The sequence below is a fragment of the Populus alba genome, chromosome 3, assembly GCF_005239225.2.
Source record: "Populus alba chromosome 3, ASM523922v2, whole genome shotgun sequence".
In the NCBI taxonomy this organism is placed as follows: Eukaryota; Viridiplantae; Streptophyta; class Magnoliopsida; order Malpighiales; family Salicaceae; genus Populus; species Populus alba.
The window spans coordinates 9,611,044-9,627,695 of NC_133286.1; the positions used below are offsets into that span (position 1 = coordinate 9,611,044).

The 16,652-nt window shown below is 35.2% G+C and overlaps 1 protein-coding gene across 1 annotated transcript; it reads left to right on the forward strand.

Annotated features, from left to right (window-relative positions):
• Positions 1-1,658: 1,658 nt before the first annotated feature.
• Positions 1,659-15,200, forward strand: LOC118037935 (N-terminal acetyltransferase A complex auxiliary subunit NAA15). Its single transcript, XM_035044119.2, has 26 exons — positions 1,659-1,994; positions 2,822-2,900; positions 3,755-3,837; positions 3,943-4,092; positions 5,332-5,447; positions 5,710-5,815; positions 6,363-6,434; positions 6,524-6,639; positions 7,810-7,939; positions 8,563-8,640; positions 8,724-8,777; positions 8,888-8,958; positions 9,606-9,660; positions 9,751-9,846; positions 10,333-10,461; positions 10,572-10,654; positions 10,743-10,973; positions 11,918-12,050; positions 12,135-12,242; positions 12,384-12,515; positions 12,859-12,915; positions 13,086-13,183; positions 13,290-13,348; positions 13,430-13,541; positions 13,689-13,789; positions 14,441-15,200. The coding sequence occupies exons 1-26, from the start codon at positions 1,944-1,946 to the stop codon at positions 14,641-14,643; spliced, it is 2,703 nt and encodes a 900-aa protein (XP_034900010.1). The 5' UTR covers positions 1,659-1,943; the 3' UTR covers positions 14,644-15,200.
• Positions 15,201-16,652: the final 1,452 nt, after the last annotated feature.

The following is a 16,652-nucleotide window of genomic DNA, read 5'->3' on the forward strand; positions in this document are numbered from 1 at the left end:
ATTAATCATAAAAAGAGCCAAGACACATGTGTGTATTGTGAAGGCATGAGAAATCGTAAAATTACGAGTCACTCACACAAATAATAATTTTTACTCACAATTCTAAAGTACAAAACCAAAAAGATATAAAAACGAATAACGAACTCGCCACCCTAAAGATACATATCAAATCACCATTTTAAAGATACAAAGTTAAAAAATAAGTCTACCACTTGATATTGTGCAAAAAGACCAAGTCAAAAGACTCTAAATTTAGATTTTTCCAAAAGACCTCAATACATGATCTGATTCAAACTTATATATACCTAAAATAGCCCTTTAAGTCTAGGAAAACACCAAGATGATACAATTAAGATCCATATAAATTATTAGACAATTAATAACCATCACAAGTTTTTGACCCATTAAAAACATAAATAAACACATAGAAAAACTTAATAATTAAAACATACATAACTTTATATAAAAACTCAACTGCATGCATGGTTGGAAAATGATATTTGTTTGGTATTATGGTATCGATTGTTTTTTAAAAATTTTTTTTACTCGGAAATATACTAAAATAATATAATTTTTTTATTTTTTTAAAACTTATTTTAATTTTAGTACATTAAAACAATTTAAAAAATAAAAAAATAATTTTAAATAAATAAATTTCAAATTTTTAGCAAGCACATGGTGATCGTGTTTCTAAATACTACCAATATATAAAGATCACATTTGAACTTAAAAGTCAGGAATGATATGATTTTTATCGCATGCAATGCAATAAAGAAGAGATGAAGATTCGGCCTCAAAGTTGGCTTTATTGACTGACCGTAAATAACAGCAAGAACTTTACCCATTTGCTATACCACATTCAATCAAAGCATATTCTTGTGTCCCACACACACACACAACACACACACACACAACACACAACACGCGCAGCAACGACGTGAATATAGGAAACATAGGAATATATTCTTTCCTATCTATTATTGATCTGAAATCCTAAAAACAGATCCCCGACTCTATATAGCACTAGAATCGATATCCTTTGATCCTTGAAATCTTTTGACAAATGACACGAGTAATTTGTTCTTAATAAAATGATGCTTATAATACGAAACCGTCTATGGTAAAAAAAATACAAGAGAGTTCAACCTAATTTTATAACTTAATTTGATGATGAAATATTGGATTGATAACTACTAAAAAAGTACTTGCAATAATTCTAATTCCCATCCATTAAAAAAAAAAAAAAAAAAAGAAGAAAGAAACACATCCTAGAAAACCACTGTTTTGAAATCCGGCTTGGTCCGGCGGGTTGATCCAGTATCAGGTTAACCCAGGTTGTCATTGGATCGGGTTAAAGAAAAATAAAAAAAAAAAAAATCTGGTGTAACCTGGCAAGACTCGGTTGTAATTTATTGATCTTTTCTTTTATTAAAATGACATAATTTTGATTAAAAAAATTAATTTGAGTAATTTGGTTAAAACCCAAAACTCGATTTTAAACCAGATTTGGCCTAAAACTATATGAAAAAGTAATTAATTAAAGTAGAAAAAGGGATGCAACATGGAAAATGAAGAATATTATTGGTTATATTACGGAAAAACCCTAAGTCTACACGGTGGAGTCTTTTCCCTTTACCACTAGGCAGCCGTGTTCGAGTGGTTCACTCGTTTTTTAGTCTTTTCCGTTTTCTATTTCTTTTTTTAATCTTCTCTTTCACAGTAGGGTTGCCTTCGCCTCGCAGTCGCAGCAGATAAACGCCACCACCTCTCAACCTCTCTCCGTCTCCACTTCTCAGTTCTCAGCTCTCTACACTCCAACAATAAATATAGCAAGAAAAAACATAAACAAAAAGACCAAACCCTAACCTCCCAGTCTCTCACTCTTGATTCTATCTTATCTCTGTAAAACCCTAACTCTCTCTCACTCATAGACAAGAAAAAAAATGGGAGCTTCTCTGCCTCCCAAAGAGGCTAACCTCTTCAAGCTCATCGTCGTAAGCCTCCGATTCCCTCTCTCATTCACTGTATCTATTTGTGTAGTCTTAGTGTACTTCATCCTTCTAATTACGACAAATAACTGTACGATCGTAATTGAATTACAATATTGATGCATTTGTTTCTTACTCTAGGTTGATCATGGACTGTTTTTTTTTGTTTAATTTAGGGCTTTTTTTTTTTAATAAATGAGAAACAGATTCCATTTCTGCCGACTGAAGTTCAATTTCAAGTTAGGGTATTTGTTGTATTAAGGAATGCAAATGATTTCAAATTTCTTGTTTTATGAGTTTTGGTGGCTTGTGTCAATGCTTGAAAAGTTGAATTTTTTTTCCTTAAATTTTCCTCCTGTGCTTCAGTTTGTTCATGCTATTTGTTTTTATCCACAAAAGAAGTGACTGCACGTGGATGTAAAACACTCACTAATTGTTAATGCATTAACTTCAATAAACTGAAAATATAAACTTGATGCTAATTCACGTTCTGAGTTGAAGAGTTCCATTTTGATGGTGATCTGATCGCCTTCTTAATCTTTTTTTTTGGTGAAAAAATGTTTTTTATTTGAGTCTAAAAATCTTAATCGTCATGTGATATTTATATGCCTATATGGTGTCTTGTCTTTTGCAACAACTATGTTAAGATTTTGGCCAAACCACTATGTTGCATCTGTGGTGTCAATGGTGGAGTAAATAGCAGTGGCCTTCATTGACTTCGTGTTAGAAGCTGGATTATTAATTGATCAAAGTTTTCTATATAGTTGCCAGGAGTACCATGTGATGGATTCATTTATTTAAAAACATTACTGCATTCCTTTCATTTGTTGCAGAAATCATATGAAAGTAAACAGTACAAGAAGGGACTGAAGGCTGCAGATACTATCTTGAAGAAGTTTCCAGACCATGGAGGTATTGTTTGCTTCTCATGTTTGAAAAGTTGTGCTTTTGAAAGTCAAATTTCTCTAGCATATCCTTTGATGAATGAATCTTATGAGTTTTGAAAAATGTGATGATTATTGAAGGAGAAAAAAAGTTGAAGATGTGAATCGAAACAAATTTTTTGTTTCCAGCAGGGCACAGAAAAATTATTTTAATTTTTATGATGATTAATTTTTTATCTTCTGTAGTGTTGGGAGTGCATTGCTGGGTGCTTACTGGTTTTTCGCCAAGTTAAAATGACCAGGAAAACAAAGATGAGATTCTAGGGTTCTGAAAAATCGCACCAATTTTGAAGAGAAACAATTGAAATAGAAATTAGAGGCTGCTAGCATCCTCCCTGTAGGGTTCCTGTTCTTAGGAATCTCAGTTTAAGATTCATTTCATCATGCAGTTGCTGAGAATAAATTGCTTATATTTGCTGTGACCAAAGACTTGAGGTCTTTTGCCTTTGCAACCGGCAAAGACTTGGTTCTCGTTTGTTCTTGATTAGATAGTACTCTTTATGGTTGGGTTGCTGTTAAACCTCTCTATGAAATGCTTCAAGACAAATCTGGGACTTGGTTGCATTCAAATTCATAGTATAAGGTCTCCTAATTATAAACGAAGATATGGACGTGGTAAAGATGTAGTTATGATCAATATGAACCTAGGAACTGGAAATATTGTTGTTCACCTCTTTTATATTCTCACAATGCATGTAATTTTTATTCCACTACAAAAATCCACCTCTGAATTTTTACTCCTTGAATTTTTAACCACTCACCAGATTTCAGTGCATCATTTATTTTAACTTTTTTTGAAATTTTGTTTCTCTTGGTTTCCAGAAACTTTATCCATGAAGGGTTTGACATTAAATTGCATGGATCGTAAATCTGAAGCATACGAACTTGTCCGACTTGGCCTAAAGGTTGATATGCTCCATTTTTTATAACATTTAAATTTACATATTTTTTCTTTTTACTTCTCACCTTTGTAATGTAATGTTGTGTTTCTGTTTGTTTCTTTAATGCAGAATGACCTTAAGAGTCATGTTTGCTGGCATGTTTATGGCCTCCTTTATCGATCTGACCGAGAGTATAGGGAGGCCATCAAATGCTATCGAAATGCATTGAGAATAGATCCAGACAATATTGAAATACTGAGGGACTTGTCACTCTTACAGGTATAACTTGACTTTGTCTGTCCCTTCCAAATGACCTTTTCGTCTTTATGTGGTCCTTGCTTGACTAGAATTTTGGGACTATATAATCAAGAGCTATTGATACTTACTCTGAATTTACTGCCTCTATTACATTGATGGATGCCCTAAATAGCCAAGCAATAATTCAAATTGTGCTATATATGTGCTGTTTCCCTTCCTACATGTTTCTCTGTTCCCTGGTTGGTTTTGATATCCAAATGTTGCCATACTTTCATTTCTTTTAACTGTTGTTGATGTTTAATAAACCATATCTTGGTACTGAAGTTGATTTTCTGAGGTCAATGATATTATTGTGCTTATTAAGTATCAACTCACATAAGGTCTAGTTCAAGTCTTTGGAAACCTCTAGCACCCTACACGGCATGCTTGTATGCCACAGAAAATTGATAGTTGTTTTACCTATGCAACTTGTTATCCATAATTTGTGAACGGCATGATAATTAATCTTTTGGTCTCATGCTACTGTAAGTGATAGATGCTTCACTGTAGTTCACAAGTGGAAAATTACAGGTAGAACTCATGTTTGTATTGCAATGAAAAAGTCCTGTTGGGGCCTTAACATGATGAACATGGGATCTTTGTGGTCATCAGTTCTTTCACTTACCATCACAACCAAGCTAAGTAAATAGGGTATTTTTGGCAAATTATTTTTATTTTGTGATGTACTGTTTTTCTAGAAAGAGCAAGAGTGCACCATCCAAGGCCCTGGAAGTATCTATAGCAATGCTTAAGCAGGTGAGTGAGAGAAAAAGGAAAAAAAAGAATTAAAATTAAAATTAAGATTAAAATATGGTTCTAAGAAGGAAAGTCTTAATAAAGGTTAAAGAGGATCCAAGAGAAACTGAAAGTTAAGCTCATGCATTGAAAGTTTATTGCTATCAGAAGAATGCTCAATGTGGCAGAGTTGGTAGCCTGTTGAGAGGATGGTTTAGGGAGCATAGATGCAGGAGATGATAAAAGATGGTCCACCCTGATGTCCTGTACCTTCAAATTCGAGGACATTTTTCACATTACTGTTTTACATCCAATATAGCCAATGTAGGTACTCCTATCAACCAAATACTTTAATAAGCAGCTAACCAGGTGCCATGGTATCTGCCTAAGTCTTGCCTTTTCTCTGCTCTTTTCAGCATGCTGTCTAGTTTTTGCTGACATAAAAACTGTTTGATATAAAGTTGAAATTTTCCTTTTGTGTTGCAGGCTCAAATGCGGGACCTTACAGGTTTTGTTGAGACTAGACAGAAACTTCTATCCCTGAAACCAAATCATCGCATGAACTGGATTGGCTTTGCTGTTGCCCACCATTTGAACTCAGAGTATGACTTTATCATGACACCCAAAGTTTGTTTTGAACTTAAAGCTTATTTATTCATTACAGGAGGTTATTAAGGATCTTTATGAATGTGGAATATTGCAGATAATTTTTTGTCAGTTGAATGTTATAATCTCATCAAATTGTCTCTGAACTTCTGCTTTGCCTGTCTTCCTCTACCTGAATTGGAAGTAGCAGTGTAAAGTAATCTTGTATGATCTACACTTTAAGTCTTCCCCTTGTGCTTTATTTTTCTTTTTTACCAGTGGTTCAAAAGCAGTTGAAATTCTTGAAGCATATGAAGGGACACTTGATGATGATTATCCTCCAGATAATGAACGATGTGAGCATGGAGAAATGCTTTTGTATAAGGTAAAACTGTTGATTTCATATATACAGCTCTATTCTGTCTTGGATCTTTTCAATTGTTAGTTCCTTGATGTTCTGCTTCTTTCTATGTGTTTCCTCTGCCATATATGTGCAAAACTGAATATGCTGTTACTCTGTTGATGGTTTATGCTGGCAATAGTATTATTTACAACGATTTTTGGGCTTTGGGTTGTTGTGCTTCAAGATGATTAGACAAGTGCAACTACATCAGTATCAGTTGGGAGCTTTGCTTTGATGCTGAAGTTTATCGTTTATTGTTTTCTCAATTAAGTGTAAGACAGATTAGTGGCTGAATGTGATGGTGACATTGTTGCTGGACAGCTAGTTATGGATGAGTCTCAGGGGCTAATTAGGGTTGTGATTATTTAGCTTTTTTTCTCCTGCTGCCTCTTTTTGGTTAGAAGTGGCTGCATGAGCCAGTCTCATGATTGTCTTTAAACTTTTTTAGAACTTGCATTCTGAATTGTGATATTTCTAGATCTCTCAGCAGTTTTGATGGCTATATGCCGGTGATTTATTGTCCTTCCAGATCTCTTTATTAGAGGAATGTGGTTCTCTTGAGAGAGCTATCGAGGAGTTGCGTAAGAAAGAGTCAAAAATTGTAAGTGTACACTTCATTTGACACTAGGGTAACTACTTGGTGGGTCTTCTTGAGTTTGATTTAAATATTTACGACTGAAAGTTCTCCAGGTTGATAAATTGACCTATAAAGAACAAGAGGTTTCTCTATTAGTGAAGCTTGGTCGTCATGAAGAAGGTGCTGAATTGTACAAGGCATTGCTTTCTATTAATCCAGACAACTACAGGTGATTTAATTTGCTTAACATTTCTGAGAAGAAAGAGAATGTCCATCTAACAGAAATGACAGGATTGCCAGTAAATGTAGCTGTTTGTGTTTTTGTGATTCCAACTATGAATTTAGCCACTAGTGTCTTTTGCTTGTCTTTTTTCATCTTGTCTAAAACAAATTTGGTAATTTGAAATTGATATCTTCATTGTAGATGTCTACCTCATATATTTGGTTATTACAACTTTTGATGAGTTATATTGTTTGGCGTTACGAGATTTGTCTTGAAGTTCACAATGAATCAGATGTATTATTTTCTGAAAAATTGTTGAAATATGTTTCTGCCAGTGGACAATGAGGATAAAAATCTGTTTTTGATGTTTTATTCATCTCTCAGGTGCCTTGAAATGTCGACATCACTTCATGTGTTCAATTGCAAACATAATTAACTATAGCTTTGCTGTGTTAGTGAATGCAGTGTCTGCATGTGTGATGAACCAATTTTTTGTTTTTGTAATGCAATATGGCCTTTTATTTGAACAGTTTTTGATTACAAAATGAGCAAGTGCCCAAAATAAGGTACTATTTGATGTTGTCTACTTGTTTTTTAGCTACCTAGCTCTGAAATAACCTCACAACACTTTTACCTTTAGGCAAATCACAAAATTTTGCCGGTCCTTTCATTTAATTTTGTTTGTTTATTGTTGTGGACAATATTTTTCTTTTTCATATTGCTGTAACTCTACCAGAATTCACCATTTTCTTTAACATGTATTTCTTGTAAGAGGCCATCACTCCTATTGAACATCTAAAATTGTTTTCTTGTGAAATTCATCGTGCACAAACTGATCAAGTTGCTTTATAGATTTTCTCACCTGATTGTGAAGAGTCTGCCAGACCTGCACATATTTGACTTATGATCCTTAAATTCTTGAAAATCAATGGTTTTGTTTGCCTTGTTCCTGCCTTTCTTATAGTTGTTGTATTGTTGAAAATCAGATTTTGAATTGACTGATTACCGCTGTCAGAAATCTACAGACGTTGGAATGGTGACCATACGATTAAATTATAAAATTAACGCAAGTGTTGCCTGTTTCTTAGTCTTTCTCTCTGGTGTTCAGTGAATCTTGGTTTGCTGTTGTAGTTTTGATAAGGAATCCAATGCTGTCACTATCTTTTGTCTGTCCAGATATTATGAAGGTCTACAAAAATGTGTTGGGCTGCATGCTGAAAATGGCCTTTCTTCTTCTGATATTGATCAGTTGGATGCCCTGTACAAATCACTTGGGCAGCAGTACACTTGGTCATCAGCTGTTAAGGTGAGGCATGCCCTTAGATTTTGTATCTGGAGATATTTACTGCCCTACTTTTACCATAGGTAGATATATCATGTATAACTATTCATGCTGTAAAACCTCCTTTCCCCCTCTTAGTTTGATTCATCGGTTCCACCCCCTAACCCACCCTATCCTTTACTTGTTGAGCTAGTGCCAGTGGCATTCTGTAAAGGCTATTTAATATCATTAAATTTATCTGGAGTGTCATCTTAGGTGGTCAATGCCCACCAACTGAAACAACAGTATTTATGCTAGGCTCTACAATTGTTAAAACATTGCCCCCTTTCCTCAGCCCGCACTGCTTTGTGTGCTATTCTTTGGATCAAAACCATGAGCATCAAGACCATGACCCCAGCCAGCTACTGAACTGTCTGGGCCAAACTTTTAAGTGAAATCACTCTGTTATATGGTATATCTGAAAAATGCTTAATATGCATTGCTGTTGGTCAGACCTTGGTGTTACTACACTCTTTAGTATCATCTTCTATTATCATTGTCAATGTTATTTTCTTCCCCTATCATTGTATTTTTTCAAATATAAACACGTATGTATGTGATGTTTTGCTGGGTTACTTAGTGACTACCACTCTTCCTTTTTAATTCAGAGAATACCACTTGATTTTCTCCAAGGTGAAAAGTTTCATGAAGCTGTAGATAATTACATTAGACCCCTACTGACCAAGGTATTTGTAGTTACAGTTCAAGCAGTTCTTGTTGGCTTTTCTATTTTTGCTAGGATTATGTACAGTCTTCTTGTTGTTTTTAGGGAGTTCCTTCATTATTCTCAGATCTTTCACCACTATATGATCACCCTGGAAAGGTGAGTTTGATTTCTTGTATGGTGTTTGTATATCTTTTTGGAGGTTGTCTGCTTGTACTATTATTTCATTGTCTGGTTAAAAACAATCTTCTACGCTTGCTCTCATTCAGGCAGATATACTGGAGAAACTTATTCTTGAATTGGAGCATTCTCTTAGGATAAGTGGGGGATACCCTGGGAGGTAATTTATGCTTTGTACCTTTGTACCTCTATTCAACTTTTGCAAGTAAAATCTGATCCTTAAAACTTGAAATATAAAAGATGGAAGGGAAATTCCTTCAGGATATTCTTCGGTAACTAATAATTCTTTTGTTTATTTGTATGCCTTTCGCTTATTTACTGTTAGGAATGATTTTGTTTTGAATACTTGGTTTGTTGTTCAAACAAAAAAATAATTTGATGTTTTTAATTAATGAAATTCGAAAAAACTTACAGGCACTGACATGAAATTGATTGACAGGACATGTTTTGTCATTTGTGACTTACAAAAACTGTTTTCTGTAATCAAGTTATTATCACAGATTTTGGACCAGTTATTCATCATGTTAACTTATTGTGCCGCATATTAATATGAGTGAAAAGCATTCATATGACCATAATGGAAAAAATACATTTAGAATTTTCTCATGTTTGTTTTTTGTTGCCCAGTAACTGCCTTTGGTACATTTAGGGGAGAGCTTGCTATTAATATTTTTAAAATTACAGATTTGTATCTCAATAAAGAACATCTGCGATGCTGCTGATAATTTGGTGTTTCTACATCAAGTTCTGTTCTGTTTTGTTGTTTGCTCTTTTTAACATCCTTGTGTATTCCTTTCATATATGCAGGGCAGAAAAAGAGCCTCCTTCAACACTTATGTGGACCTTGTTTTTCTTGGCTCAGGTTGAGTACCATCAAGCAAATAGTTAGCTGCTATTACTGTATCCTTTTGATGCTTTCTAATAATTTGTTCAACTTTTTGTTATACTGCAGCATTATGACAGACGGGGACAGTATGATGTTGCTCTGAGTAAAATTGATGAGGCTATAGAACACACTCCAACTGTGATTGATTTATATTCTGTCAAGGTTGATTTACACCTTCTATCTGTAAACTTTTATTTCCAAGGTTCTATAGACAAGTCTCATTTTGCCTTCTTTATGTTATAATTTTTGAAAGTTCCCCTCTTTGTTTCCCATCTCGAAAGGAATTGTTGATTCCTTGATAGTTTCTGAGCACATCTTGAAATTTTGCAACCAATATAGCATGAACAGGCAGCATATGCTTACTGGTTCTTCTTTCCCAATTCTGTATGCTAGTTGAGATGTGTGGTTTGCCCTCATTTTTCTTGTGGGCGTGGGATTGGCACCTAGATGCTTGTCTTCCTTTCTCCGTTGGATTGGTTCGGTTGTCACCATTTAGTGTGGTCTTTTTAGTGTAGAATAGTACTTAGAGAAAGGAATGAATGTGTAAAATTTGTAGTTCTTTCAAATCCTACCGCTAAATATGTTTAGAAAGTACAAACTGCTGATGATTCGATGTTCTCACTCTGTTTTTGCATCTCTCAATCACAGAGTCGCATTTTGAAGCATGCTGGTGATTTGGCAGCTGCTGCCACTTTGGCAGATGAAGCTAGATGTATGGATCTTGCAGATCGATATATAAACAGTGAATGTGTCAAACGTATGCTACAGGCTGATCAGGTGTGGAAGCTGCAATTTTTGTCTTAATTTTAGATTTCCTATTATTGTTGGTTTATGCTTTCTCAGATTGTTTCTGCATGTGGTGCTTTACATGGAATTCTTTCTTGAAGGTGGCTTCGGCTGAAAAAACTGCTGTTTTGTTTACTAAAGATGGGGATCAGCACAACAACCTTCATGACATGCAGTGCATGTGGTCAGTCTGTCTTATTATTGTCACTAAGTGTTGCTTTAAGTAGATATTTTCATTAGACATCCTGAGTGTTGTATAATAATTTGGCAAGGTATGAACTTGCTTCTGGTGAGAGTTACTTCCGTCAAGGTGATCTTGGACGGGCTTTAAAGAAGTTTTTAGCAGTGGAGAAGCACTATGCAGATATTACTGAAGACCAATTTGACTTCCATTCCTATTGTTTAAGGAAAATGACTCTACGAGCCTACGTGGCAATGCTTAAATTTCAAGATCGCTTGCATTCACATGCATATTTCCACAAAGCAGCAGCTGGAGCTATCAGGTGAAATATTTTTTGCTGGAAAGAGATCTGAGATTTTCTTTTTTAAATCAGCCTTCCTGTCCCTTTCCTTTTCTTGCACAAGTTTCTGAGTCAGAATGCTGCTTTACATGCTTGCCTCGTCTATGCATGTGCTGTACAGACTCTTTCTGTTGTCTGAAATGATCTGCTGTTGGTTTTCCTTGAGCAAACTTTGGGGGGGGGGGGTTTCTCTAGGAAGGACTGTATGTTATTAATAATGCTTAACCTTTTTGCAATTTTCAAATCATTAAGTTGTTACTCTGAATTTGTATTGGTTGAAGGATTTTTCACTGGATGGTATGGCAAATACTGGTTATCCAGTTGGACAAGGATTGCCTTTTCTAGTGCTTTTTTTTTTAAAAAATTTTTATCTCCAAGTTTTTCTCCTAGAGAAGGAAGCAAAGTTCTTTGCATTTTGGTTGTCATTGTTTATTGTTTACCCTCCTTGAAACCTTGGAGCGATAGTACGAATATTACTATGGTGAATACCTTGCATAGGCTGCTGGATGCCATGGTCATTCTGCTATGATGACAGTGGGTTGGTGTGATTTTGTCAGTTGGCCCCCAAGTCATTTCCTTCATTTCTTTCTTTTGGGGTTTGGTAACATGACATAAGTTAGTTGTGTATGAAACAGGTTACTAGAATATCCTGTTCACTGACTTCACGCAGGGTATTCTCTGGTATATTCATGTCCATACATGGTGTTGCAGTTAACTATTGGAGCCAGACACCTATATGGTTTTCACATGGCATGGATTACACCTCATTTCACAGGATCAATGTTTCATGCATTTTTCTTATGGATGTGACCATATGTCATTTTTATATTCTCATGTTGCCTGAATGCCATCTCATACTTGTAATGAACTCCTTTGAATTAATATTTTTTTTATGTTGTGTTCCTGGGTATGGATTTCAAATGCAGATGTTACATAAAATTGTTTGATTCTCCTTCGAAGTCAATGGCTGAAGAAGAAGAAGAAATGTCAAAGTTGCCGCCTTCTCAGAGAAAGAAGATGAGGCAAAAACAGAAAAAGGCAGAAGCCCGAGCTAAGAAAGTATGTTAATATTATGTTTTTATGGGTTCTTGGCACGTTTTTGTTATAATGATTTTCATTCTAGCGTCTGATATTCCATCCTAGGAAGCCGAGGTTAGAAATGAAGAATCAAGTGCTAGTAATGTTTCTAAGTCGGGTAAGCGGCATGTTAAACCTGTAGATCCAGATCCAAATGGGGAAAAGTTGTTGCAGGTTACTTCTATTTCCTACTGTTTTTTTCCCCTCAGATTTTATTCTTGATTGCTTCAAGGCCTCTTAGGCTACATAGTACTCATCTTTCATCTCAGATGAATAACAATTAAATGTGGATGTTTTTTTTTTTTTTTTTTCCAGGTTGAAGATCCATTGTTGGAAGCTACAAAGTACTTGAAGCTGCTTCAGAAACATTCGCCGAACTCTTTGGAGACACACTTGCTTTCTTTTGAAGTGAATATGAGAAAGAAGAAAATTCTGCTCGCTCTTCAGGTATTTATTGTCTGAAATGTTGAACTTGGTTACCATTTTCAGCCCTTTTCACTTTCCTGTGTTACTGTTCATGATGTCTACTTAATTGACTGTCAAGGTAATACAGGAAAACATTCTGTTATTTAGTCCAATGCCATCGAGTAAATCATCTTCTTTTTAAGATTGTCTCTCCCTCTCTGAAGAGAACAAGTGCTATGATAAGCCAACTCCTGTATTTTGTTTGGCTAAATTATTTAGTGAGGTTGACAGTATGGATTTCATGATGCTTTCTAGTAAATGGTGCTTTTGTACAATTGCATTCACAACTGGTAAATTGCAGTGTTAATTTAGTTTTCTTTTGTAGGCTGTAAAGCAATTGCTCAGGCTGGATGCTGAAAACCCTGATTCCCATCGCTGCTTGGTATATCTTCCTCTATCATGCAATAATCCTATAAACTTCTGTTTTTGATTTTGACATTTCATGTGTCCTGATACTGGTATTGCTGATTAGTGTTGTCCATCCTCTGCTGGTTAGAGGATCAGAGACCCGTAGTTTTAATCTTTATTGATTGTGAATTTGATGTGCTGCAGGTTAGATTCTTCCATAAAGTGGGTACAATGACTGCTCCTGTGACTGATGCTGAGAAACTTGTTTGGAGTGTCTTGGAAGCAGAGCGTCCATTCATTAGGTTCTCTTGCACATGTCCTTTTTCTTTATTTGTAACATGATGTTTTCTTCACCTTATCTATCAGTTCTAAATTACATATTAAGGTTTGCAATGTTTATTCTTGTAGTCAATTGCATGAGAAAAATCTCACTGAAGCAAACAAGATTTTCTTTGAAAAACATAAAGGTAATCTCCCACCTTATGTGGTCCCTTTGTGCAACTATACCTGGATAGAACTGGCTTGTTAACTAACTTCGTTTCCTGCAGGTTCTTTAATGCATAGAGCTGCAGTGGCGGAAATGCTATTTGTTTTGGAACCTAACAAGAAACGTGAGGCTATCAAATTAATTGAAGATTCAACCAACAACCCTGCACCAATGTAATCCTCAGTGATCCGAGTTCTATTTTTTTTTCCTTGGTTGATTTGTTTGTTTTACTTTCTTGCTGGTACTTGGACTTGCACATCTTTATTGTTGATCGAAACTGAATGTTAATCTATTTTTCCTTATTTTATTTTTAACAAAAGAAATGGAGCACTTGGACCAGTTAAGGAATGGAAACTCAAAGACTGCATTGCAGTCCACAAGCTCCTAGGAGCAGTTCTTGATGATCCCGATGCTGCATTGAGTAAGTAAAATTTTTCATGGCCTTTTTTCTTTATAGCTAGAACGGGAATATCTGCATTCTAGTCTATAAGCAGTTCAAATGGTGTGATAGAATTAATCATTCCTTTTCATGTTATTTTTAGTGTTTTTTCTGCAGCATTAAAGTCTTACGCGCATGGTGTATACTTGGTGGTGGTGTTAATGTGTGCTTAAGTTAGTTAAAATATATTTTTTTAAACTATTGAGAGAGGATTGGTCATGGTCATCATTTTCCTTTTTCTCTTCTGTCTGCTCAGTAGCTATATGCTTGGCAACTTTTTTTTTTTCTCATAACATTTTTAACCTGGATTCTCTCTCTATGTCCTGCGCTCCCTTCTAATTTGCTAGTTTCTTCTGCATATGGTGGGTTGTGTCCTTCATTAATGGGAAAAGTGCATTTATTAATCTTTTGAAATCCAAATATTCAAATTCTCCTATATAACGATCTCTTTTCTGTGACATTATTTCTTTGCTCTCAAACGTGCTGAAGATGGAAGATTCCTTTTGAATATTTGTTTCTAAGAATGTTGTAAATATTGGAACCAGGGAAACGTTTGAAGCATGCATATGGTGTTCCATAAGATAGATGTTAAAACTTACTTTGCGGCTTGATATTGAATTCCTTACTTCGCAGGGTGGAAAGTGCATTGTGCTCAGTATTTCCCTTGCTCAACATACTTTGAAGGAGAGCGCAGCTCTGCCATGCCCAACTCAGTGTACAGTCAGATAGCCAAGAAACCTGAGAATGGAGACTCGAGTCATCCTGAAGGTGGTAATATTGCAGATTTTGTTACATCAAATGGAAAGATGGAGGCTTTCAAGGATCTTACCGTCTGAACACAAGGCCAAATGAATGTGTCAGCTAACATGCAACGGAAATATGTATTAGCAGGTAGATGACATAACCAGGTGGCAGCAGAAAAGTATACTCTGGAGGATTTTTAGGTTACTGCTCGTTGAGGAGCATGCATGTGAGGTTTTGTGCTGGTCATGTCAATCCTCCACTGTTCTTTGAGATCACATTTTTTTTGTCTTACTACCTTGCCTTATTCTGAGATGCATTTCTTTGCAAATGTGTATAACATATATTGTGTTTTCTAGGGTTGGTTTCTTTTAATTCTACGCACTGCTAGGTGAGATCTTAGACGAGGGTGGTGGTTCTGTGGGTTTGCACCTGCATTTGAGGTTATTTTTGTCTCTTAGGTCAGGGAGCACCGCTGAAGTTTTTTCAGAGGACTGGTTTTAAATCTGGTCAGCATATAACAATTTCCTGTTGAGCTGATCTCAAGAGAATGTTGTACTTATTCTATTAGCCGTTATTTGATGTATAAACGCAACATATGATGAAAAATTTTGCTGCAAGATTCATTAATAGTTCTTGATAGTTTTTGCTACTGCTTTCTGGGCTTACAAGATGTGTTCTCTGTTGTTTCCTTGACATCTAATTATGGTTCCTTTATCCCGCTCTCCGTAGTGAATTATTGCACTTTGCATGCTGAAGAACTATTTAAATTGAAGGGATAGGCATGAAGCAATTGACCATGAAGGAATACTGTTTTCTTCTTGTTTATCAGGGAAACCTAGCTAGCTAGTAAGTTGCTGGGTCTTGAGCTACAAAACGTAGGCAGTCCAACCAATTCCATAGTACTTGGGAGATTTGATCTTAGGCTGATTAGTGCAATTGCTCCTGAAGTTAATGAAAAGTGGTAAAATTCTAAAAAATATTTTCAAAAGTATTTGAAAGTAAAAAAATTGGAAACTATAAATTGAAGCTTTTTAAATGTGTAAATGTGATAACATGGAAGTATTTAAAAACACTAAATTAGTGTGGAATACTTTTTCTACATTCATATCAGATACAATAAAGCCAAAACAAAAACCACAACTTTTCTGTACGGACCCTACATGTGCTTATACTGATTTGAGGGCCTTCAGAAGCGTCTGTTGAGCTCAAGAATCACTCTGACAACAATCTTCTTCGCCTGTTCTTGTCTACGGGAGAAGGTCTGTATACTAGTCTAACTGTATTTTTTCCTCTGAATTTGGCCTCGATCGAGCTGGGATTTTGCTGTACTGTGCGTTCGCTCTCATTTTTTTTAATGCTTTTGGTGCCTACACACACACACATGTTGCTGGCTATCAAGAGAAAGCACCACCCACATGTCATCCTTAATTAATAAATAGATCTTACTTTGAAGACTCATCATGTTGTCTTTATTTCTGCAGGATACTGCACTAAACCAAGGTATATTCACTGGGCTGTTGGTTGAAGGTTTTGGTTCAACACGAGGATCGATATCCTTCATGGTATAATGCAATATATTTGTACCTTCTCCTTTAAATATATCTGTTTTCTGATCTTCAAGTTTTGGGATTCTGGTGCTTCAACAATGGTAGCAGGCTTGAGCTTCACAGTAATGATATAATGGTAGCAATATATAATGTGCTTTTCTTCTTCTTCTTCTCATAATTTGGTGATGTTAAAAAATAATATAAAGTGATGGTATCAAAGCTTTAATGGTTAAATGTTAGGATCTCAAATCTTAATATCATTCTTCTCTCTAATTAGTTAAATTAAGAATTTCAATTCTAAATTTTTTAATAGAAAATGTATACCTATTGCTATACTTATTTAAGCCTAATACATCCTATTTTTTTGTTGGAGTTCTGCTCATATTTTGTATCTCAACAGCTAGTTATTATAACATTATTGAAAACAAAATTTGGAGCTTTAGGTTTGAAAAAATTAGAGTTCAGTTCTTTGAATGAAAGGCATTTCTATTGTAAATCAAGAAAGAAAAATTTTCTCTTTTATTTTTGTTTCTCTCTAGATATTGAGAAAATTT

Bases quoted from the DNA above. Each gene is read 5' to 3' on its own strand.
- LOC118037935 (XM_035044119.2), top strand. From the start codon at position 1,944: ATGGGAGCTTCTCTGCCTCCCAAAGAGGCTAACCTCTTCAAGCTCATC. The intron at 2,901-3,754 runs GTATTGTTTGCT...CTTGGTTTCCAG, and splicing joins GAAGTTTCCAGACCATGGAG to AAACTTTATCCATGAAGGGT. The intron at 13,542-13,688 runs GTAATCCTCAGT...TTTTAACAAAAG, and splicing joins ACCAACAACCCTGCACCAAT to AAATGGAGCACTTGGACCAG.